The 26,571-nt window shown below is 27.3% G+C and overlaps 4 protein-coding genes across 6 annotated transcripts in view; 2 read left to right on the plus strand and 2 right to left on the minus strand.

Moving 5' to 3' along the window:
• LOC100161108 (protein piccolo) overlaps nucleotides 1-13,712 on the minus strand; it is a 45,095-nt gene extending 31,383 nt beyond the window's left edge. Inside the window, exons 1-7 of one of the 2 annotated variants that reach the window (XM_008181179.2) lie at nucleotides 13,356-13,712; nucleotides 11,717-11,826; nucleotides 10,554-10,753; nucleotides 10,165-10,353; nucleotides 9,953-10,102; nucleotides 8,900-8,996; nucleotides 6,861-7,025 (exon numbers count right to left, since the gene is read on the minus strand). In XM_008181179.2, coding sequence (XP_008179401.1) covers nucleotides 6,861-7,025; nucleotides 8,900-8,996; nucleotides 9,953-10,102; nucleotides 10,165-10,353; nucleotides 10,554-10,753; nucleotides 11,717-11,826; nucleotides 13,356-13,504 — 1,060 coding nt within the window. In that variant the 5' untranslated portion in view covers nucleotides 13,505-13,712. The remainder of the gene's footprint in view (nucleotides 1-6,860; nucleotides 7,026-8,899; nucleotides 8,997-9,952; nucleotides 10,103-10,164; nucleotides 10,354-10,553; nucleotides 10,754-11,716; nucleotides 11,827-13,355) is intronic. The other variant, XM_001945142.4, reaches the window with a different exon arrangement.
• Nucleotides 13,713-14,026: 314 nt separating this feature from the next.
• Nucleotides 14,027-17,601, plus strand: LOC100169301 (protein pelota). The gene is made up of 10 exons (XM_001946863.5): nucleotides 14,027-14,376; nucleotides 14,437-14,487; nucleotides 14,568-14,660; nucleotides 15,093-15,243; nucleotides 15,952-16,065; nucleotides 16,142-16,282; nucleotides 16,347-16,569; nucleotides 16,856-17,048; nucleotides 17,107-17,213; nucleotides 17,277-17,601. The coding sequence occupies exons 2-10, from the start codon at nucleotides 14,447-14,449 to the stop codon at nucleotides 17,396-17,398; spliced, it is 1,185 nt and encodes a 394-aa protein (XP_001946898.1). The 5' UTR covers nucleotides 14,027-14,376; nucleotides 14,437-14,446; the 3' UTR covers nucleotides 17,399-17,601.
• Nucleotides 17,602-18,900: 1,299 nt separating this feature from the next.
• LOC100165225 (pescadillo homolog) lies at nucleotides 18,901-22,147 on the minus strand. Its single transcript, XM_001945037.5, has 9 exons — nucleotides 21,988-22,147; nucleotides 21,693-21,926; nucleotides 21,262-21,633; nucleotides 21,060-21,198; nucleotides 20,864-21,003; nucleotides 20,544-20,806; nucleotides 19,513-19,700; nucleotides 19,301-19,452; nucleotides 18,901-19,235 (listed from the first exon to the last, which is right to left on the minus strand). Exons 1-9 carry the CDS (start codon nucleotides 22,006-22,008, stop codon nucleotides 18,966-18,968), a joined length of 1,779 nt encoding a protein of 592 aa, XP_001945072.1. The 5' UTR covers nucleotides 22,009-22,147; the 3' UTR covers nucleotides 18,901-18,965.
• Nucleotides 22,148-22,331: 184 nt separating this feature from the next.
• On the plus strand, nucleotides 22,332-24,873 carry LOC100160416 (26S proteasome non-atpase regulatory subunit-like). Of its 2 annotated transcripts, NM_001161969.1 has the most exon segments (4): nucleotides 22,546-22,740; nucleotides 23,300-23,399; nucleotides 23,732-24,407; nucleotides 24,448-24,873. In NM_001161969.1, coding segments are annotated over 3 exon segments (348 nt in total). In that variant the 5' UTR covers nucleotides 22,546-22,626; the 3' UTR covers nucleotides 23,866-24,407; nucleotides 24,448-24,873.
• The last annotated feature ends 1,698 nt before the right edge of the window (nucleotides 24,874-26,571 follow it).

A 26,571-nucleotide genomic window follows, 5' to 3' on the forward strand; every position in this document is an offset into this window, starting at 1 on the left:
CGCCCTTAAGGTAATATTATATTATTGAGCAAATTAAATTTATTTTTGTATATATTTTTTGTATTATTTTGGTACTAATTGTTGTACCTGCTTATTAAAAAAATACTAATACAAATGCTGAGAAAAATGTTAGCTTATCTGAAGAAAACCTCCATTTCCCAGGAAAAAGATTAAAAATGGTACCTAAATATAGTGAATAATTAATTTCATATCATATATTTAGTATTCATATATAATTTATTTTAGTATATTTATATTAATTTAATATTATTAAATATTTCAGGATATTTTGTTAAATACTTCTACCTTAATTCAAAGTGAAAATTCTGTAACTAGTTACCTACGTTAAATAAATAATAGTTAATGTTTTGGTTAATTTGTGTAATATAAAAGTGATAAATATGTGTTTAAACGTTCAAATACAAATATAAATAGTACATAATATTATAAAAATCTAAATGGCAGCTGTTATATAAATTGTATAAAATAAAAGAATTGTTGTATTTTATGTATTCATATATTCTTTAAGAAAATTATACAAATTTATTGAAGGTAGTTGGTAAGTAATTATTACCCTATTAATTATAGTGCATATTCATAATATATACCAATTACCAATAGATACCTACAATATGGCAATATGTGTTTAAGCCTTTAAGGTTAAAATAGTTTTGTTGAGTTTATGTACTTGTAATGTGAAATATAGAATAAAATAAAACATTTTAGGGGGAGGGGGTTGCGGCCTGCGGGGGACTAAGCCCACCAAAAGTCTGTCCAACCTAGAAACTTATTGCAACCCTAACAATTCAGCCCAATTTACGCCACTGGCGATACTTCTAAATTCTATTCGATTTATTTTATTATTCAGAAAAACTTGTAAACTATAATTTTTTGAATTCGTTTAGTTTCATCTCTCTCTTTCTCTCTATCTATATATATATATATATATACATACATGCACACACACATAAGTATAGAGAAAAATAATCGACCAATTTTAGGTAGCATAGTTTATTTTTAAATTAAAAACTCAACATCCAAACATATATATTTCATATACTACACGTCTTATGAATATTATAATAATGTCAGAGTGAAAAACATTCAAGCAAAATAACCCTAGATTCAATAGTTATATTTTAACGTTATTTCATTGATCAAACGATCTATTTGTACAGTGGGGACACTCGGCAACAACAAATTACCCAGGGGCCATATGAACGGAAAAGTGACGTCATTGTTAAAGAGAAAGAGGGTGTTCGTATTCGAATGCATGAGTCACGATCGTGGATACCATTAACATGGATCATGAAGGTGTTTGTTTATATTGCGTGCGGACAGCGTATGATTTTTTTTATGTACAAATAGATCGTATCGTTTTTTTTGCAATGACACATTAAACAACCAGTAAATAATCCTAAAAATAAAAGCATATACGATATAAAATGAAACTGTGAAACTGTAAAAACTTTGTAAACGTGATTAAAAATCTTATAGCGTCAAATATGCGAAAATGTAAGTGTCAAAACAATGCGCAACAGCATTAATAATAAATAATAACCGTTCATTGCCCAATAGAAAAAGTTAAAACAAAAGAGAAAGATAATAGAAATGAGTAGGATAGAAAAACAATGAACCAAACTATACAATCTTATTTATATATGTCAATAGTTTTATTGATTATAACCACAAGAACCAACGCGCGAAATGGGCTGCACCACTGACTACAAATGTAAAAATTATTTATGTATAAAAAAAGTTATTGTTCAGTAGATTGATCATTGGATATAGAAAAATAAATACATTACGTAATCGTATTAATTTGTAAGAGTAGAATTTTCGACAAAGTAATCATTTTTTGCATTACTTATTTTAAATTGTAATAAATATGGGAATATGGGATAAGTATTATAATATACTTTTGACAGTTATGCACTTTACATTACTTAATTTTAATTTCAATACTACCAACATAATAATATTATACTATTAGAAATTATTAGTTTAATTTTGTAAATGAAAAATACTTCATATATTTCAAATCATTAATATATTAACTTATTAACCATACAGACATTTTAAAAATACAAATAAATCTTTGTAATTTTTGTTTAAATTGTTTTGTGCTGTTATAATTTATAGTGTTGTACTCTTATTATAGTAACAACTATAAAATTCTAAAATATGTACTATGTATTATGTCGGTAAAGCAATAAGAAACATTAGTTCTGCTTGCGCTATGTACTAGTACATGATTATTAAATTGTAAGATATTTAAATTATACAATTTTAAATTGTATTACTAATTTTACTACTTTTTGTTAAAAGATGAATTTTAAATGAAGATTGTCTAAAAAAATATATATTACATGATACTAATTTTGGTTTAGAGCTTAAGATATAATATTATAAGCATAACATTATTGTTCTATAATCACAATTAACTATTATATAGTACTTAAAACTTAGATAGGTAACAAATTCTAGTGAAAAAGTGATGAAAAAATTTGCATCCAAAAAACGTGCCTAAGCGTATGATGAGGTCATTTACCGAAATAAACAATATAATATACAGTTTTAAGTACGTGATATCCGGGTTAATCAAGGGAATGTGGTGTTTAGTACAATTTGTCGTCGCCTGACAAAATAAATACCTAAAGGATATATACATACAGGATGATTATTTTAACGATTAACACTCATTATCTCGAGAAGTACCTACTAACGTTTTTGAAAATATTTGTTTTTGAAATAATATTTATATGCATGATAAAACAAACTGTTTGAAAGAAATTATACCTTCCAACTATTTTCAATCGTAAGAAGTTCTAAGTTTTTATTTATTTGAACGATAGCATACCTACATTTTTTATGTCATCGGACTTCGAAGCACAATATTTTTCTGATGATCCATATGATCCATATGCATAAAAATTAAATTTTAATCGAGTATAATTAATTAAAGTAAATAAAGTTTAACTGAGTGGTGTGGAGTGACAAAAGGGTACCCCACTGATCAAACTTAAAATACTCGTAAGTTATAAGTTATAACGGTCGTTGTCACTAGTTAACTATTCGTTTAAAATTAAATTTCTATGTGGCGTAATATAAGATGAAATTAAAAATGTATTCTGTATCATGCAAAAAAGTAAAAATAGCTAAAATTATAACGATAAAAAATAGTAAAAAAAATATTTGTTTTATTGTTTTAAAATTGTATAAAAAATATATCTAAAAACGTTGATCCATTTCGAGAATTTGAGTGTTGACTGCTAAAAGAATCATCCTGTATACCCGTTTATTAAGTAACCACAAACAACATTATATATCTATACTACATATACTATTCTCTACAACACCTACACACGTTCATTGCTCTGCGGCTATTGTTTAAAATACTCAATGGTGGCCGAATGATATTGAAGTATATTCCGCTCGGCAAAATAATGTGGTTGCGAACTATCCAAAAGGCGTCGTACACTCGAACCCTACCGCAACCACCAAAAACTCTTCGGCTTAAGTCTTTGCGTGAAGTAACCACATTCTCTCGAGGAACAAAGTATAGTAGTACATAAGTATATCTGGCATTTGGTACATGAAAAGAAATATTAAATTGCCTACTATCTATTTACTTGGGGACGAAGTAGGTAATTTAGGGTACATAACAATTTCAAGTTTCGATATGATATACTTAGAATTTTAGACTACGAATAACAAAATAACTCTTGATAAGAGCAGTGCCGCACCTAGAGATAAAAGGGCCAAGGTGCGAGTCAAATTTTGGGGCCCCCTATTTCAAACTTTTGTCTTACAAAATTGCATAGCACCAAAAGCGCAATTAAGGGTGGGCTTACAACTCCCTGGTAACAAAAAAAAACCCAGAAAATAATAAAGACACATAATTCCCAAAAGTAAAAAATTCTAAATAGTTTTCAAAAGTTCCGTGAAAAACAAAAGAAAAACGGGGATTTTTACGCAAAATCGGTTTTAGACAAAATTGATTTTAGGTTTTGGTGTAACTCTAAAACAAATGACCGTAGATACCCACATAAAATTTTGACAGAATGTTTATATTAGAATTTTCTATACATCATAAGGTTTTAAAAATATTTTGAGCTGTTTACGGATATTTTCAGTTTCCAATTTGTTTAGTCTTTTTTTTTCTATAAATATCAATAAAATATTATTTGTTGGGCAAAAAAGCTTGAAAATTGAATAGACAGCTCTTAATATATTGTTTCAAAGACAAATGAAATGACAAATTTATGTCTGAAAAGGGCCCCTAAATATGATGATGGGGACCTTTGGGAGTGCGGTGCACCCCCAGCACCCCCGCTAATTGCGGCACTGGATAAGAGTAGTCGTATAATCGTAGAACTGCCATAATTTTTATGTACGTATGTAATCCACAATGTTTATGTTTAAGGAGTAGTTCATATCAGCCATATCACCCCACCCCCAATGACAAAATCATTAGTCCGCCACTGGGGCTTCTGTTCAATGCATATTTCTATTTTATAAACTTAGATATATCGGCGAATACCTTTGATAATTGTCAAATTATGACATAGAAATTCACTAAAAAGAAAATAATACTTGAATAGGTACATAAGTATTTTGAAATTTCTGGTACAGTGGTACTTATTAATTATTATTGTACTCTTAATCGTTTAATAAATCCCAATAAAATAACACTATAGGTATACCTAGCCAGTAGCCAGTATACATATGTAAGTTATAACTAACGTGGGAAGTGGTTATATTATTTTATATTTGTATTGATTGAACAAAAACTTGGACTTCGTGAAAATTACATAAAAAAAATGGATTTTTTCAATAACCAATATAACCACAACTCACAAGCCACTCAAACGTCTGTCAGTAATATGACTATATATAGTATATTATACAATACATAATATTGTATATGGGTAGTCAAAAATCACTGTGCGCACTTCCTGTGGTAAAAACACAGATAGTATCAATCGCGTTTGGAGGACATCCTGTCAATTAGGTTACTATACTAAATTCGTAAAAAGATTTATTGGACGTAATTATTATTATTACATTTTGGCTAACAATTAAAATATGTAGGTATATGGTACATTATGTGTTATAGGTACCTATTTTGATTCCTTGCGTTACTCTGTAGTTCATAAACGCACTCTGCAGTGCGCCGTGCACACGGTTGGAAGGGAAGTTATTCAAACCATAATAATCAAATAAAATAATATCGTACTTAAATATTAAATTGTATACTTAAAAATATTTGATGATAAATTAAATACATTGTTTTTTTTTCTAATAGGTACATAACCCGTACAGGTTAAATTATTTTAATCCATTTTTTTCAGTTATTCATTTAAATTATTAATTGCTGATATTACCTAAATACAGATAGTTGTATGATTTAAATAACAAAACAATGATTGTTCACTAATACTGAGGTTTAAAAATAAATTTCAACGAAAAACTCAAAAAGATAATTTTCTTACTGAGAGTCTCTGGAACGCAGTAGCAAACGAAAATGTAGAGTTAAAATTTGTATAACAAGAAGGTTGTACAAAAAATATAATAGGAAAACTATACAACACAAATGATGCGTGACCAATTACAATAGAGATTTGACGAATTGACCTTGAACATACACAGTTTTCTCATGATGCCTTAAAAATCATTTAAGTATGGACGACTTAACAGGTCAATAAAAATATGTTATAAACATGCGTAAACATGTTTTTCTTAAAATTTGTGTTCGAATCACAGAAAGTTGACATTTATAAATTCTATCAAAATCTTAAGTCAGCAGTAAAACATTATTTAACGGTTCGTTTTAAATAGTTATTATTAAAAGCTCCATAACAGGACGCCAGGATATTCTGGCTAATCCACGTGATAATGATAAATAGGCGGAAAAAGTTATACAGTTCGTAAAATTTTAAAACTTATATAATTTTATCATAATATACGTTTAATGTATTTAATCTAAATATGTAAATACCTGAGTCCTCAAAAATTAAGATACTGGAACATTTAAGCTACCGTTGAATTCTCGATATTAAATCGAAACTCTTGTTAAAAGTAAAAATTTAAATGTCACCAAATACGCTTAGAAAAAAATTACTTATTTAACTACGCATCAAATCTAATGGATAAACAAAGAATCACTAATATAAGATAGGTAGGTATTATGCAATTATAACAAAAATAAAACATGTAAAAATTAAAACACTTTTTGATAGCATTTGACCAATGTCATTTTGACGATTGACAAAGATTTCTGTGAAAAATCACTGGTAAATTATTCAGGCTTGGGTGGGGGATAACAATAAAAATCTTATATGCTCTCTGTTTCTACGTGGAAGGAAAACGATCAACATGACTGGTGCACAGGACTATATAGATAGTTATTGTATAATGTATAGTCTGAATGCCCCCGCGGCCCGCAATAATCAAGCAAGGACATACCAAGGTTATTTGGTGAAAATTCTGTGCAACAGATCCTTTAAAAAAAAACCACAATAATTATCTTGTAATGTAGTTGAAAAATCGAACTAATGAAAAAATTAATACAACAAAAGTCAATATATAAGAATGTTTAATAAACACAATAAGTACTTAGTACATGTATTGATTTTTACAGAATATACAAGGGATGGACCCTTCCTTCCCAATTGATACTGGCTTTTATTACCAGAATGCAATTTTGTGTGGAGTACAAGCCAAAAATAGCTATTTATCTTTTATGTAGAAGCAATGACATTTGACTAGGGCCCTTTTATGTACTGCCATTATAATGAAGTTTAGGGACGTCTAAACCAAACAAAATCACCCTTATATGTTATATATATTTCACTCACCGTCGGTTTCAAGCAATTCATCGTAAATGGTTTCTGATATTTCTTCAGGTGTTGTATACTCCCAAAAACCATCACTACTCAGTACTAGAAATTCTTCATTTCCATCTAAAACTAATGATCTTATCTCTGGTTGACACGTAATATGTGGTTTGTATTTAACATCGCCTAAAAAAAATTAACAATATTTATATTATAACAAAATAATAATTAAATATCATTGTTTTTCCATCCTTTTATTGGAAAATTATATATTATGGTGTAATCGAATTTTGAAGCCAAAATTAACCAAACTATAGTATTAATTTTAACATAATCTAAAAATAAAAAAGTGGGAAAGTGGATTTCGCTCTGCTGTACAGTAGGTTACAAGTAGGTCAATGTATAATGGATTGTATTAAACTTGAATTCAATGATATAATATCGTTGTATAAGAAAAACGATTCCGAGAGGAGATGGTTTGTCAGTCTGGATATTTTATATTGTTATTATTTATTATAACCTGCAAGTTGAATTAATATTATAATATTAATATTTTTTATTCGTTTCTATGGAGATAAACAAAGTATTAGAAATTAAAATTAAATTTTTAGGGGTTTTTCGTAATTTGTCGGTGGTTTTTCCCGTGACATTAAATAAATATTGAGAAAAACGAAAATTAATCTCTCTAAAAAACCATCTTGATCCAATTTGCTAAAAAATTATATACTGTATGTTGAAATCAAAGCATACCTTCAGGTAAAAATTTTGTATACAGGATAAAAAAAAATAAAAATAAATAAAAACCATTGTAAAATCACTAGCTTCCTCGCTCCGTTTAGAATCTAAAATTCAATCGTGTAAATTCTTTACGATGTATAATAATTTAGATTCAGAGCGGAGCAATGGATGTAATTTGTACGGTTATTGGTTATATTAAGAATGTTTTTTTTGTCTGTCATCGAATTTCGGGTCAATAAAAATTATTACATTTTAAAATATCAGAGTGTTTTCTGGCAAAAATTGTATCTAATTCAAACGAATTGATAGAAAATTCTAAGTATTTTTAAAATTACAGAAAAACTAATGGAAAACTAACAAAAAACGGCGGAGAACAAGAATATTTATACAACTTCAATTTAGGACAAAATTAGTTTTTGTTTTTTGTTAAATCAAAAAAGGAGAGATCGTAGTCCGTAGAGACTTGCTATTATTATATTAGCAATTTCTAGACATGATATAATTTTCAAATTATTATGGTTTTATCATAATCTATTTATGAAAATTTGAATTTTTTTTTTTTGATTAAGGTATGTTGATAAATTAAAATATTTTTGTTCAAAACCTAGTCAAAAACCTTGAAATTGTATACAATGTTTGAAGGTTCCTGATGACCTGTTTAAATATAGTAACTATTTTTTTTTTTTTGTAAGCGATTGAAATTAAATATTGACGAAATTGTTATAAAATTCAATTTTATTACATGACACACTTGAAACATCAAAACCTACTACCGGAGCGAGTTCCCAGTTTTTTTTTATGTTATCGCTTGTCAAGAGTGTTATAATAATTATTCGATTATCCACCAAATTGGTAATATTTGTTTAAATAGGTAATACTATAAAACAAATAATATAATTCTTCATATAAAAGATTGTAGCTATTTATAATATTCTCTTTTTGAATATGTTTTCTATATGGTCTCTTTAACAAGTATTCTCAAAAACCTTTTATTTGGGGCTATATTATGGTAAATCTAGAATTTCAAAGTTACATGCAATTTATTTTCTTGAAATATATATTTTATGTGAAAAAAAATAGAAATCTAAAATTAAAATATAAATTGTTATAATATCTAATTGCAGATTTAAAGAGAGAGAACATGTTTAAGAATATGTTTGTTGTTTGAAGCAAAGATAAGTCATTAACATACAATGTAGAAGTTGTTTTATACATGTATATAAAATAATTTAAACACAACTACTTATTGTCAGTATACGTATAAAGTATAGTAACATTATATAGATTATGTACAGATATTAATTTAATAATATGTGATTCACCTATAGCTCTAGATACTGCCAACTGACCATCTACTCGCCAAATACCTTGACATTTTGATATTATTCCTCCTTCATTCTCTATTCTTTGGGTTTCATCCTAAAATAAAAGTAATAAGACACAAGAAGTTTGTTTTTATTCATAAACATGTTTATTATAGAAATAAACAATAATATAATGTTATAATAAATTAAACACTACATGGGAAGACAAAGTAAGATAATGAATTCAGTATTTCTCACATTTTATTACCAATGGCAGCACGTCCCAGCGCACATAAGAGCCCCCAGTGATTGAAAATGTTACTCTGAGGCAGGCATGTCAAACATCCAGACCTCGTATCATTTTGTAATAGCCCGCGGGTAGCAATATTAATGGACAATTAATTGTAAAAAGAAATTATAAAATGTTCATTACTTGTCACAACTATGTTAGTGACCTGCATACATTGTGTTACTTTTCTGTTTTACTTCTGATAAACTTAAATTGAATAAGTATTGTATAATATTGTAAGCAATGAATAAAATTAAAAAAATAGTATAAAATGTTTTTTTTTTTCAATACATTTGTATAAACTATTCATTATATATGTTGGTTAATATTTTGAATTTGACATGCCTGCTCTAAGGTATGGTATACTCCTCTCAATCGAGTCATTATTTTTATCATGTATATCATAATGTATAATATAATATTATGTATATCGGTTAAATGAGCTATATATAATCATGTTTAATTTGTAACACATTCTCTGTGCTTGTTGCTTGTCAGTTATTGTAACTACTTAGATTATCAATAGTGTGCTTTTTGACTATATAGTCAACCTACTTAATTAATTAATATACTTTAAATTCTTCAGGCATTGCTGGAATAGTTTGATTTTACTTTATTGTAACACTGTCGCCTGTCAATACACAAGAATTTTTGTTGGCATTTTAAAATAAAAAGAATGAATAATTCAACAAGAAATACTTTGAATTCTATAACCGACCAACATTTTCAGAAATGTTACAAGAAAATACATAAAAAATGTATTATGATTAATAACAACATACATATCTTTCGGGAACGTGTTTGTTTACTAAACATAATGGAGTTCCATTTTTCCACAATGTAGCCATTGAATCACCAACCCATGCAACATAAAGTTTCTTCTCTAGTTGCCTATATAATGCACATACAGCAGTTGTACCACTTACTAAATTCTAAAAGAAAATGTATAATTAATAAAAATATTAAATGTGTTCTAGGACAAAATAAAATTTACATATTTTTCTGTTTTTTGTGTAAAGCCTTTGTCTGTAGTAAAGAATGCTTCATACAGTGCATATTCTGGATTAGTTGGATACTGAATTGACTGTACTAAAAATTGATGTAAATACATTGAACTATAAACAGCAGCATCTAAACCATTATGTCCGTCATAAACTGCATAAAAAGAAGCTTCACCAAAATCCTAACACACAATTTTAACATTTTTAATATAGTCTTGAATAATTTGCTGAACATATCAAAAATGAATATATTTATGATAGATATACATATATTTTAAACATTTATATTGGTTTGTTATTTGTAAATGTTTTTTTTTAATGATAGTTACTAATTAGTGTTTTTAAATATATACTGCATATAATGTAGTATCATAATACATACCTTAACATCAAACAATGTATGAAAGTAAGGAACAACTGTTATATAATCTTCCATTTGTCTTCTGATATTTTTTAACACAAATGATGACCACCAGACAGGAGTTAGTATGGGTTGATGATATGGAATAACAGTAGCATGATTTAAACAAACATTATTTAGTTCACCAATAACTCTCTGCATTAACCATAATGCCTGATAATCTAATGTAAATATTAAAAAAAAAATTTCATTGTTAAATACCAGACATTAAAACCTGTAAGTATATTTTTTTATTAACTTCATCAGAAATTATAATTATATAAAATTACTATATAATAAAGTCAGCAATCAAAATAAATGTGATTATAATTTATTTATATGGCAGGTTTAGAATTAGGTAATTAGTATTAAAGATAGAAGGAAGGTTGAGAGGAATGTTAAAAAGACTTTGGAGAATCAAACCAAATTAAACTTTTAGCGGACTGAGAACGGCAATCAAATAGGATGTGCAAGAGATGACATTTAATTCTCATTGAAATGTAGTGTCACTATTGTATGTACAATGTTTAGAATCATTAAGACTAAGTTTGTTATTACACAGGTAATAATGACCAATTAGTAGTCTATTGAATTGAAAGACAATTATTATTATTTTTATTTAATACTAAAAAATTAATAGATTAGGAAAAGAATAAAAAGTGAGTAAGTGGATGTCGCTCTGCTGTACAGTAGGTTACAAGTAGGTCAATGTATAATGGATTGTATTAAACTTGAATTCAATGACATCATATCATTATATAAGAAAAATGATTCTGAGTAGACACGGTTTGTCAGTCTACATACTTTATAATATCATTATTTATTGTAGCCTATAAGTTGAATTAATATTATAATAATATTATGTTTTATTCGTTTCTGTGATGATAAACAAAGCGTTAGAAATTAAAATGCCGTTTTTTTGTAATTTTTAACTGTGGCGTTAAATAACTATTGAGAAAATTGAAAAATGACCTCTCTAAAGTGCCATCTTGATCCAATTTGCTAAAAGATAAGATACTATATGTTGAAATTGAAGCATCACTTCTGGTAGAAATTTTGTATACAGGATAAAAAAAAATTTTAAATATTAAAACCATTGTAAAACCACTAGCTTTTTTGCTCCGCTCAGAATCTAAAATACAAACCTTCTTTTTCAGGTCGGTATCCAAACAATTTTGGTTCAGCTGCCCACTGGACTCTAAGATTGTTTATAATTTTTTGAGTCAAAAATACAATGAGGTCACTTGGACATTTTCTGTAAAAATAAATGTATAGTCATAAAATGTTCATAATATAAAGGAAACAGGGAATATAAATGTGTTCACTATTGACTATAAATATAGGTATGCCTGTTAACAAGAAAGCAAAAACAAACTAGAAATTGTGTATTAGGAAAAATCACTATTAACACGTTGGCTGTATATGTCTATTTGTCGTTTTTACCCAGTGCGTATGATAAAAGTAAAAAACAATAGTCTGAAAATAACATAAAAAACTGCTCCTATATGGTCATACGTCCAAACGACATAATATTAAAATACACATTTTAAAACATTTGATTTGTCCGCGCTAAATAATAATAAAATAACATTAAGCCCACGTAGACAATAGTAAACCATATACTTTAAATATATATTGGGCTCTAAATGGTTGCTGATTGATCCTCATGATGCCAATTTTTGTCAGTACACAGTCAATGTGTTAAGTGTCAGTACTCAGTGTGTCACTGACCACTGTAATTAAAATTTGATTAAAATCATAAAGAAGTAAATTTTTTTTTTATTTCTATAATTTAATATTTAGTACCTACTTACAATCTATTCTGTAGAGAACAATAAGTAAATGTGAAAGGGGTAAAACACATACAGGTGAAACTTTTGATGGAAGAAGTCACCCATTGGTGAAATTATCTATTTTAAACAGTTATTACTGGAAAAATGTTACACTTATATTATTTTAGCCATTTAGAAAATTATAATACTGATGAGTGTTAGGCATCTTGGAGGATTTCTCAGAATGATAAAAGACAGTTATTTTTTTTAATAAGAGTGCTAGGATGGTGGGTTAGTGTAGGTATTGTGAAATATTTTATAGAAAAATGTAACTTTGTTGTGACCTGGAAATTTGGAATAATTTATAGATCAAATATATAAAGTGTATGATTAGAAATGTTGAAAGGGGCATCTGTTAAGTTTCTAAAGATAATATTTAGCTAGATTTGAGTTTTATTAATGTCAGACTTTATAGCACATCCTTAAAGCTGAAGACAATTGGTCCACGTGGGTTCTAAGATGGTTTTAAAAAACTCACTTAAGTACTAAATAGATGCTATTTTTTACATTTTATATAACAGTATCTACATAAGGAATAATTTAATTATTTATCCACATGCTAATTCATCATATTTTGGCCTAAGGGTGATACAATTTGGAAACTTAGAGAGCTCAAAAATATTGGCGGCATTTTTTTCTTCCTTAAATCTATATAAATTATGAATTTGAAATTAAGATGGGCTCACATGCCTACGGGCTACATGCTTATCTCTATAACCCACTATCCAAACCCTAACCTGAGCATCTACTCAGCATACATCTAGGTATACCATGAAGGCATAAAGTTATTTATAAAATGAGTTCCATATTTGATATTGATGAATTTTGGATCATACTATTGGTATTATTATAAATGATATTATTTTCTGTATAGAACCTAACCAAGAGCAAAAGTATTCACATATTTAGTTATCTACTAAATCAATTTTTGTCTGCATATAAGACATCTTACCTGTCCTTCAAATACTGATGACACCAGTCGGCTGCTGCTCCAGCTAAATCACATAGATCCAAGTCAAATCTAGGTAACTTAACGGGTAACTGTTCACTAGTCACTGTCTCCGGAAATTTGTCAAAAAATGCTTGCCAACGCTCATCCATAATGAAACTTATTGGGATTAAACACTAGTAAAACATCCCTCGAATTCAAAATATCAATTTATAAAAATGAATGGAAGAATAGTTAGTATGTTACTTTAACTCTCATTCCTATTTCTCATAACACAACTTAAAATAATATAGTCATAGAAAAGAGATTAACACTTAACAGTAGTTTTCTTTTGCAAATTTGCGGTAAAAATTAAAGAGTGAAAAACAAGCGCCTAATATAAAAAACAAACAGTGTATCCAAAACAATTGTTGATTCTAAGACGATATTTTAAAATTTAAAAATGTATAGCGTAAATAGAATACAAATTTACGGTAAAAATTGTATTTGAAACATAATATTTCAACATTTATATGACTGTATTGTACAATATTTTTAATGGCATTTACATTTTAATTGGTCTAACTTTTTTTTTTTGCTTTTAATATTTTTAAATATTTTTATGATCTACGCGTTCACTTGTCGGTTGTTTCTTAATTCTTATCTGTTATCATATTCCGCGCGTCATAAACTAATAAGCATTCTCAAATCTCAAAGCCTTTCATTTTCGTATAGGAATAATTATGTAGATTTGTGTAATTGATATCTGGTGTTTTGAAAATTTGATATTATATATAAGATTAATGAACATTGAACAATGTCCACGACTCCACATTCACTGTGCACCGTCAATCAAATGAAGCAATGTATCAAATATCAATATCATTAAAATAATTAGTCTCAAACATTTTATACTGATGTGTGTTAATATTACATTTTACTTGTTATCTAACACCCAAGTTCCATTGAAACGTTTTCGTGATTTCGAGTCAAGAATGAAACTAATTAAAAAGTCGAATACCTAAACCTTTTGAAGAATTTTAACGTAAGCAGACACAGTGATTTTAATTGTATTGATAATCTTGTAATGACTGACGATTTTTAGGAATAACAATATGAAGCTCGTTCATAAAGACATAGAAAAGGATGGCAAAGGGTTTGTATTAATTACATTAATATATTTGCGGATGAAATCGTAAAATTGATAGTTAAATATTCTGTTCTAAACTATGTTAGGGTCGTTGTGCTCATACCCGAAGAAGCTGAAGATATGTGGCAGGCCTACAATATTATAAGAAAAGGAGATCGAATTCGTGCATCAACTATAAGGTATTGATTTGCTATCATTTATTTGCTACTAAAAGTTATTACAAATGCTTTACTCAATTTTTTTAATTCTATGTCATTAAAATAAGTTTTATTTTGAGGCTTAATTTATGGTAAATTTATCTAAATCACAATTTTAAATACATAATATAGGTAGTTTAAATTTAGCTATGTGATTAGAAATAATCTTCACAAAATGGATAATTTCATATGAATTTAAATCTTTGCTAATGATCTAAATTTGTTTAAGCCCCAGGAAAAATATCTTATTGATCTTTATATAAGATTATAAAATATATTTTAGTTTTAAAATGGTAACCTATCTTGTTTAACTACTGTACATAGTAAAGTACCTGTGACCTACATTTTAAATTTATTTCAATTGGTATGCAATAGATATTTTTATAATACTTTATATGTACTGTAATTTTACAGAAAAGTACAAAATGAATCAGCTACTGGATCATCCACTAGCCATCGAGTACGAACAACATTAACTATTAGTGTAGAGTCGGTAGATTTTGACACTCAAGCTTGTCTATTGCGGTTAAAAGGGAGAAATATTGAAGAAAATGAGTACGTCAAAGTAAGTGATTATTTTTAGATTCTGAGAGTAGCAATTTTATTGGTTGTACAATGTACTGTTATTTTTTTTTTGTGACCTTTATAAGCAGTTTAAATATTTCATTCTTCAACTTTTGATGGTGGTTACTGGTGACAAATTGAATTTAGTTGGTACCTCGGGGGATCAAATTGTTGATATTGATTTATAGGTGTTATAACTTGTTATATTAAAATATAGGAATTTTTGTGATCTACCGCACAATTTAGAATGTAATTTATAATCTATTAATTTGTACTATGTTATTTTACTATTTTAATCACTAGGTGGGTTTACCATTACAGTGAGATTCTTTTCAATTGCCTTTTATATTATGTGTTACCAGTACGAACAATTAAATATTTCACTCATGATACTATTATACTAACCGTTTTATATAGTTTTTAAAATATAATATATGGTAGATATATGTTGGCATATTGTATGAATTCCATAATATATGCAATTTATTTACGGCATAAATTTGATTAACTTAATGTATTACTAATATCAATAGATAAAAACATCTTTAGAAATGTAGGCTTGTTGACTGTCTCTGCTTGTTTTTATATACAATGATTTATCATTGATATATTAAATGACGAGTTACATTCAACATCTACTATATAACAGTGTGACTTTCTGGTGTTTTTTTTTTTAAACATGTACCTATACTATAATTGTATTTTTTAGATGGGTGCCTATCATACCATTGATTTGGAATTAAATAGAAAATTTACTCTAATGAAAGAAGAATGGGACTCTATTGATTTAGGAAGAATTGAAATGGCCACTGATCCAGCACAGGTTTTATTAATTATATAATATAAAATTATTATTATTTCTGTGTTCAAACAATTGTAAACCGTCAAAATTATTTTAGACAGCAGATGTAGCGGCAGTCATAATGCAAGAAGGTTTAGCACATGTATGCTTAATTTCTGGTAGTCGGACAATAGTACGTGCCAAAATTGACCAAAATATACCACGCAAGCGAAAAGGAGATGTAAAGCAACATGAAAAAGTATTTAAATAAACATATCTTCTAGAACACTTGATTAATTATCAAAAAAAAAAAAAAAATGTAGGGTATTTTAAGATTTTTCGACTTGGTGATGCAGGCAATATTGCGTCATATCAGATTTGATATTGTTAAGTGCACAATAATTGCAAGTCCTGGTTTTGTGAGAGATCAATTTTTTGAATATGTGATGCAAGAAGCTGTAAAAACAGATAACAAGACAATTTTAGAAAATAAATCTAAATTTATAACTGCCCATGCATCAAGTGGGTTCAAACATTCTTTGAAAGGTAAATTATTGATGTTTTGTTATTAATAGTTTGTTTTTTCATTTTGAGATATGAAAATAATATAATTTTATTATTTCCATGTATTATGTATAGTTATATCACTTTTCAGATTTTTATGCAGTTTAAGTCTTACTTCTTTTTCATTATATTATAACTTTTAATTACTTATATAATAAATTGTACCTATGTAATTTTACAATTATTTTAAAATTTCTGTAAATTGAAATTAATTTTTTCTGTGTTTAAAAATTGATCAATGACAACTAGTATTTATACATTTTTTTAGAAGTTCTATCGAATCCATCCATAGCTGCCAAACTTGAAGATACAAAAGCATTAGGTGAATTAAAAGTATTGGATAACTTTTATAAAATATTGCAATCTGAATCAACTAGAGCTTTTTATGGTATCAATCATGTGGAAAAAGCTAATGAAGTATTAGGAATCGAAACATTACTTATCACAGATAGTTTATTTAGGTCAGTGTACTACATTTTATCCTACTATTATTGCTTAAATAAATGTTTTATTGTGTAGGAGTCAGAATATTGCTGAGCGTAAACGTTATGTTAAACTAGTAGATAGTGTCAAAGAATCTGGGGGTGATGTCAAAATATTTTCAAGCATGCATGTTACTGGAGAACGTAAGTAAATATTATGTTCTATCATTTACATTTTACACATTATAAATATTTTCATTTATCTAGAATTATCTCAAATTACTGGTGTTGCTGCCATACTACGATTTCCCATGCCCGAGTTAGAAGACGATGATGAAGAAGAAGATGATGATGACTCCGACGAATATACACCACTACCACCAAGTTGATGATCAAATGTTTGTTTTCATTACCATATAAATACTAAAAATTATAATTTTTTTGAATTATTATTATTTAAGTTATAGCTAGTTTTTAAATACTATTGTTTTGATACGTTTATTTCAAATTCTTAATAATTGTTTGTATGTATGTAAACGAAATATAAATATGAAATATCATATATTTTTGAAAATTATAACATGTTAACGTGTAAAAACACTTGTAAATTTATAAATTACCTATAAAACAAGATACTGAAGTTGAAAATCGAAGCATTATTTCGACTACTTATCTTACATTGTGTGCCAACTCAAAAAAAAAAAAGGAAAAAAACACATTGTTAAACCAATACATTCATTGCTCCTCTCAGAATCTAAAAGTTAAAACAAGAAACTATTTTAAATATCTTTTATTTTTACTAAATTCTAGTTAATTCTATCTTCGTATATCAGAAATGTAATATTTTTAATACAAAATAACTAAATTTTATACGGATTTTTTTATGTTCAAATAGCTTAAAATAATATGCATTTACACATCAAAATAACTATGAAATATTTACCAACTCCCTTATATGCTCTTAAAACTAGTTAAAATGTTTATAAAAAATAAGCTCTTATCCAAATGATGCAAAAAAGTACCTTGAAATATATTCCCATAAAATTTAAAATATAGTATTTTAATAAAATGCAAACAATTTACTATTTGACATAAATAAACATTTTTACCATCAAAACTTGTCTCAATATAAAAATGAGCTTTTTTGAATTTTTCCAAAAAAATGTAACATTTTTAATTTTCAGTATTGAAATATAAAAAAGTTATACCTCACTTGTAACGCAATCCGTAAATATTTATATCAGTATGAGTATTTATTTTTCTGTTAGTAATACTACTGATCGAACTAATTTTTGCTAAAAGCATTTTACATATTAAGTATATTATACAATAATAATTAATAGCTCTTAATCCTTATAGACCAATAACAATGTATTACGGTAGAACGCTATGAATAGGTTTATTGTGTTATTGGCTTTAAAAAAAACTTCTTAAAGTACCAACTAGATAAAATTAGCTACTGGAAGGTAGAAACTACCCTTGAAATAGAAGATCTAAGCATTTGCTCTAAAGTACAATCTGTACACAAACACAAAAAGTTCATGTTATAAAACTAATACATTTATCAATCGAAAGATGAAAAGTTAATTTATGGAAGTAATTGTGTATTACTTTATATTGAAGGGTTCATACATTATTGTTTCATTCAAACATATATGTTAATAATAACATGTTAGGTGGTATAAATTTATAAATATTTTTGGCCGTTAAATCAAATGCTGTAAGAACATATTTCTTAATTTACGGACAATAAATGTTTCTAAAAGTTATTTAAAACTAGATAAGACATATTATTATGTATTGTATCATAATTTTTAACAATAACATCTATGGATTGAAAAATTAAAAAATACTTATTATTATAAATTTGGATAAATAAAAAAGTCTTATCTTTTAACTATTAAAAGATTTATTTTTTATAAATTTAAAAATATTCATAATAATCAATCATAGAATTTACATCAATGTAGCAGCTTGTGCTCTTCTTGCTCTAATCTCTGCACGTTTATTTTCAACACTTGTTCTTTCATGGATACGTCGTTTGTATTTCAGTAATTTAATTTCTTTTTCTCTCTTCATTCTACCAGACTTCATACTTTTATATAAGTTTCTGTATTTCTTTTGAATCATTTTTTCTTTAAGGAGTTTCATTTGATTATGTTCACGTCTAAGTTTTCCTTTATTAATCACTTCTGGCATACCTAACTCAACCTTCATTTTTTTACGCTAAATAATCAAAAAAAAAATTAAAATATAAGTATATAAAAGAATAATATAGAAGAAGTAGTTACTTTAATTTCAGCTAATTGTTCTTCAGTCATTTCACCATCAAATTCATCTAGATCCTCATCATCAGCATCCATGGTTTCGTCCTCAGATTCTTTTTTATCATCTTCAATGTCTTCAATATCATTATCGGAAATTTCGTCCAACAATTCTTGATCTATAGAAAAATTAAAAGTTAGTTAGCAAATGTTTATTTTTACAATGAAATACATGTTACCTTTATTAACTATTACGGATGGGTCAGTTAAGGCTTTTTCTTCAGGTGGCACATAACGTTGTGTACGATATTCAACGGTAAATGGTGACAAATGAGGAGGTAATGGTGTTCCAATAAAATATTTTTCAACAGGAATAAGTTCACGTGCGTTTACACAATCAAACACCCACTGAGGCTGAATATAGTATCTGTAAAATAATTAGGTAGGTTATTATGTTGTAAAATAGATAATTACTAATAAGGTATTTGTCGCTATTAAAAATACATAATAACTAGAGTTAGGATGTTGATGACTTTTGCATTTTTTTTCCTTTTATTCTGTACAATGCTATCCTAGCTAAAAATTTGTTTCATGCTCCCTTGATGAAAAATATTCTAATTTTATTTTGCATTTTTAGCTATAAATGCATTTTTTTTTGTTTTTAACGTCATTTTTCAACATTTTTAGGTCATTTTTTCATCTTTTAGGGCACTTTTTGTACTTTTTATACAATGTGGGGCATTTTTCACAAATTATAGATTTTAGGGCAAATGTTACACCCAAGTTTGGAAACAAATTTAATTTGTTTAAAATCTAACTTTGGATTTGGACTATTAGTAAAAAATAATTTTAATATTATTATTGTGGGGTTTTTGTTACTATTACACCCATTATTATATCCATATCTCTAATAAAAATTATTATTTATAAATAAGTTTTTTCACTTACTTAATTAGTATTTTAGATAATTTTTAGGTCATTTTTTGAAGTTTTTAGAACATTTTTGCATTTTTTATAGGGCATTTTTGTGTGTTTTTTAGGTCATCAACATCCTAACTCTAATAATAACTAATGTTGATAATATTATATATTACAGCATTATAGGAACAACAAAAGCTAGCTCATTTAATGTTATTATAAATATACTACTATAATATAAAAACTGTATATTTGCAATACCTAGGACCAGAGGGTAGTGTTTAATTTTTTAGTAATCAAATAATTTTGAAGTAAGACCACAAATTACATAGTCAAAATGAAATCTAATTACCTTGAAATATACTGTTTCTCAAGATCAGGCCTGTCCACTATTTGATGAGTAATAGTTTCATCGGTTTCTGGAAATGTAGCACCTTCGGGGAATGTGGTTTCATCCCAAGACACTTGAGCTCCAAAACATCTGAGTGCAAATACTAAAGGCTCTCTGGGAACTTCTCTGTTTAAGAATACTTTAAGTCCTTCAAACAGTTTCTTTAATTTTCTTACTTTCTCATATTCTTTACGTGCTTCTTCAGCTTTTGATTCATCACCATCCTAAAAAAATTAAAGGTTTATTTCATATTCAATCATACATTTAAATTCATGTTATACCACAGCAAAAGTATCTAAATCTAACTCTGCGTCTGCTGGATCTTCAACATCTTCTGCAGTTTTCTGTAACGGTAAATTTAATGCAGCTACACGATCGCTTGTTTCATTTTCTTCTAAAATTTCTTCTTCAAGTCTCTCAGCTAAAAAAAAATTATATTTTAGTAACATTAATTATGCAAGAAGTTCAAATAATCACCATTGTATGAACCAAGTCGTGGAGGGTAGTATAGGTTTAAATTGTGGTAAAGACGGTAGTTCACAAAACCTAATGCAGTTGAGTAAAAATCTGCAAATGTGGCCATAGTATAAAAATCAACCTCTTGCTTTTTTTGTGGCTAAAAGAAAGATCATTGTTATTATTACATAAATTGTAGTTGAACAAATATGAAAAATCTTACTTCATGTGGATAATTGTGAGGGATAACCCAAGTAATAGCTTGGCCTTTTATTTCAACTTGAAAATAAATTCCTTTAATAGATATGAATACCTTGCGTAAAGCACGTGCGGCAATGCATACATGCATAAACTCAACAGTAAGGCGACGGCATAATGCAATTAAGTTTGGAGGAATACTTTTTAACTTTGGAAAAGTGGAAAACAAACAGCAAAGGGTTAAAGCGTCGTCCATATCGCGTAATGCATCAATGAACGTTGGATATCGTTCTTTCACTACATGATCAATGGCTACACGTGGGATGGTATTTGCATATCGTTTTATCAAATCTTTTTGATGCATTCCCTTGGCACGACGTAATCGATTCAAGTGCACCTACAAATGAAATTTTTATTAAAAACATGTAGAATATATATTTCATAGACCGAACTTACTTGAAGATCGCGTAATTTCCATATCATAGGTTCGTGCAGAAGAAACAGTATATCTTTTTTCAGATACAAAATATGAATACCACTCTTTCCTCTCTGGGCTCGACGACGGTGAGCAGGTTCTCTTGGATAAATCCCCTTGATTATACATAGTGTACGAAAATCTTTCAACGATAGCTGGAGTTTATTTAAAGCTGCTCGCCTTGTGACATATCTAGCTCCCTCGCCGGATTGAAACTGTGCAAAATATAAATGAATAGCAATACATTATGACGTAATTATAAGTACTTTTACATACCTTTTTCTTCTGCATAGGCATTTTAGCATAAAACAAAAATAAATAATAATAACTGAAATACTAGAAACGTAGAAAATTCATCAAAAAACGTGTTGGGTTGTTTATAACGTAATCTAAAAAAATTAAAATGGCATAACCTCAAACGTCTCAAATTGATTACCACCACGGCTATAGATAGTATTAATCTGTGGTACAACCATGTTCTTATGGTTCTATGGTTTGGGTGTTGGGACTGTTTTTTTTATAGGCAACCAATAATACAAATTTATATTCTTATCAATGACTAGGCCAATATTGGCTATAATTGCTTGTAAAAACTTTTAAAACTTGATATAAAATAGTAATCAATTTTCTATTGCGTTATTAATTTATATTGTTTATTTAACAAAATTGTTATGTATTACTTATTATAATAATTTGCTATTTTGCAATTTCTATTAAAATAAAATTATACAATTCGATTTTACCGATTACTGATTAAGCACTGTGCGAAATTATCTTAGATATCACAAATCACAATAACTAGTCTGTGCCAAATACTATATCTATAGTACATTAGTACCTATTTGTCTGTGGATTAGATGCCTCATGGTTAGATCATTTTGATATTTGCTATTATTTACTAATCATTGTTTAATCATGCCTTCTGCAATTGAAACCAAAAATGTAACCAGAAGAGAAATTCTTGACATGATGAATGAAAAGGAAAAACTTGAACAACAATTGAAATCTCTTGGAGAAGTTTTGCAATCGGTAAACGGAAAAGTTCTTATTTAATTCCTAATATAAACTAATTTGATTTAATTTATTACTTTTAAAGTAATGTTAAATATTAAACATATATATTCAAATTTTAAAATATTGCATGTAATTTTAATGTCGGATTGCATAAACAATCACTAAACATTTAATAAATCTATAATGAGTTGATGGTCCCTTAAACGTAATTTTTTGTCCTATTAAATTTGATTGAACCTTAAATTTATGCAACCCGACATCAGGCATAATGTCTAAAGACATTATATAAATTAGTTATTTAGATTCACATTTGGCCATTTGTGGCCAGGAGAGCATCGTCTAAAACGTTCTAAAAAAAATGCAAAATGCATCAATTTCCAAGCCCTAGTAATTACTGACAATAGTTCATTTAAATATTAACCTTATAGTTATTAATTTCGTTTGCACTATATGTTACTTATTTAAACTAAAGTAAACTAACCAAGTACCATGTGATGATAGGTGAAGCACAGATTTATATGAGGTGATAAGATGTCTTTTTAAGTTTTAATATTTAATACATTTTCAATTTTAGCATAGAGTCGGCATGGACGAACCTTTAGTAGATGACCAAGACTTTCCCAGGAATGACATTGATGTATACCAAATAAGATTAATACGTAATCGTATCATTTGTAAGTATTGTATTCTTAAAATAAATGTACTTAAATTTCTACTTCAATCTTGGTGATATGAATATTTTATAACTTTACATAGTTTATACAAATCAAAACCCCTTCATTTTTCTTTAATCTAGTAATGTGGGTGTTGCAATTTTAAAAGGAGACATGTTTATTGTCTTGTGTATTTTAATATTAAAAAATTGCATTTAACAATTTTACTCTTGCAAATATCTCTATTATTTTAATGACATAGAAATTGGATGGAAATATAATCATTTCTTAATTCAAAAGAACTTTATTAGTTTTATAGTACTGGAATTTAATGCTTAGCTTATTTGTTTTAGGCACACGTAATGATTTAAAAGCCATAATGGACCGTATTGAAAAAAGTTTAAATGCTTATTTTACACAAAGCAACCATAATGAACCTGAACAACACATACATAATGGACATTGCAGTTTGAAACCAGATAATTAATAACTCAACAAATATATATTTTGAATATTATAATTATTTGTATATACCTTAAATACTATTTATGAATTATAATTTTAAACTTTTACTTATAATTAATATTTGATCAAATTGAATGTTTTTTGTTATTGCTAGTAAGTATTTTTAAAAGAAACTTTATTTTGTGACAGCTAATATGGCTATAGCCCCAAGGATTGTTTTAATAAACAAAAAAAGTATAAACAATGATAGGAAAATGTATTTAGTCTTATGATTGTTTAGAAATGTCTTGTAAATTATAATAAAGTTGATAATTTTACATTATACAGTATACACTATACCAGTGGTCTTCAACCTTTTTGGACTCTCGACCCACGTAAAATAGAAAAACAAAAAAAAAACATAAATTCCACCCACTATGTAGAATCATATCAGTATATGAAGAATACACTGTGATTTGAAATCTATTAAACTATTATAATATTATATTATAGAATATAGATTATATAAACTGTATTTTTATTTATTTCATCTATTAAACTTATTTTTTATTTTAAAAAGATGTATCGCGACCCAATTTTAAAGCTTACGCGACCCAAAAATGGGTCGCGACCCACCGGTTGAAGACCACTGCACTATACCCAATGGCGTATATAAGGTGATGCTAACAGGCTGATAAATACTAACACTATTGATGGTATTAATATTATTACTTAATGTTTTATATTTATTAAGTTTCAACTTTATTAAATTTGTAAACAAGGCCCAAAGGCATAGGTTCGAATACATTTTAACAGATTAGCTATAACCAACATAAATAAAAAAAAATGATTGACAGAAATTTAAGTTATATAAACATTTTCAAATACTTATTTCTTAAATTATTAGACTAAACCAAAAAAAAATTAAAATTGTTTTTTATTGTGCATTATTTTGATAGCAAAAAAGTTTTTTTAAATATATTTTGCTACATATTGTATGTTTTATATCAGTAAAAACTAATAAAGCACCTTCTTTATTTTTGAAACCTAATCATGTAAGACAACTGTGAGTAGCAATTTATTTTAAAGCCCCCCCCCCCCCCCCCACTCCCACTGAAAATTCCTGTCTATGACAATGTCACTGACTATATCTACAATCTAACCACTATATTATGTCTATACAGGTACCATGGTCAATGACAAATTTAATTTAATTTAAAATATTATAAAAGTTAATTTGTCATGATAGGCAAGTACCTCAAGTCCTCAAAATTATTTAGGAGTTTATAAATTAGTATCAGGTCTATCGACTATGGAAAAAATATATCAAAAAGTGATTAACTCTTTGCTGTACAGACAGTAAAATAAGTGTGTCACTGTGAAATGTGCATATTGTGTAAAATTTGAATACTATGATATAAAATCATTATAAAATACGAAAAACAATTTTAACTTTTAAGCAAATACTATATGTGCTAGCCTATATCATTATTCATTACTTAGTATATTTTATGATATTATTGTGATTTAAGTAATTTATTTAACATTAGGCATTAGTAAAATTAATTTTTGACAGAAAAATTACACGTATAAAATATAATAAAATAAGGTACACATAAAGTCATAAACCTACCTATCAAAAAACTATACGTACAGGAAAATATGACATTCCTACTATTATGTTATATATTTTTATTTAATTTTATTACGAGAAAGTAACTATGGCTTAGAATTTGGATAATTAACGTGTTTACTTCAAGTTAAATTTATTTCAAAAGTATCTATATTAAGTTAATTTTCGTCCGAAGAATAATGCAAATTTTTTAATGAGGTTTTTACTTTGATGTATCATTTTAAGTGGATGTCACTCCCGCATGTGTTGTCTCCGTCTTACAAATGTACAACATAGCAAAAACTGTTTTGCGCGGGACAACTTTTCTCGCACATTATATTTTGTTGTAGACTTGTAAAACTATCAAATTTTCACAACACATAAAAAAGAACTTTATCTGTGCAACAGCGTGCTCTTTTTTTTTAATATCACTATCCAATCTTATTTTATAATCAGATGAAAAAAGGTGGGTAAGTGGATGTCGCTCTGCTGTACAGTAGGTTAGAAGTGGGTCACTGTATAATGGACAGTATTAAATTTGAATTCAATGATATAATATCACTGTATAAGAAAAACGATTCTGAGCGGAGACGGTATATCAGTCTATGTATTAGACATATATATACTTATCTATGGTATTAAAAAAAAATTGACCTATAATAGGTACCATTAATAAATTCCAAATTAATCATATCATAATATCTATTAGGTACTTATAAGTTATAACGCGTTATACATCAACAAAAAACCGTGGTAAAATCATAGATATATAATATTATACTTTAGAAGTTTCAAGTACCCACGAATAATATTATACAATCACAACAAAATAACTAAAATAGTTATCCTAGGTTTTTAATATGTAATTTCGTCCAAATTTGTACTTAAAATGACTATAAAAATAAACTGTGTAAATGTATTTTTTAGATTTTTTGGTAACAGAATTAATTACTTACGTGGAATATTGTTTTAAATTTTTAATTCTTAGATACAAAAATTGAACATTTTATAAATTTTTAACTACAAAATAATTTTTCAAATTAAGATTTGATAAATTTTGTCAAAATTTGATCTTTAAATGCTTATAAAAAAAAATTGTGCCTATGTATTTTTAATATTTTTCAACTGATATTGTAA

This window comes from Acyrthosiphon pisum, chromosome A3 (genome assembly GCF_005508785.2).
Source record: "Acyrthosiphon pisum isolate AL4f chromosome A3, pea_aphid_22Mar2018_4r6ur, whole genome shotgun sequence".
Lineage (NCBI taxonomy): Eukaryota > Metazoa > Arthropoda > Insecta > Hemiptera > Aphididae > Acyrthosiphon > Acyrthosiphon pisum.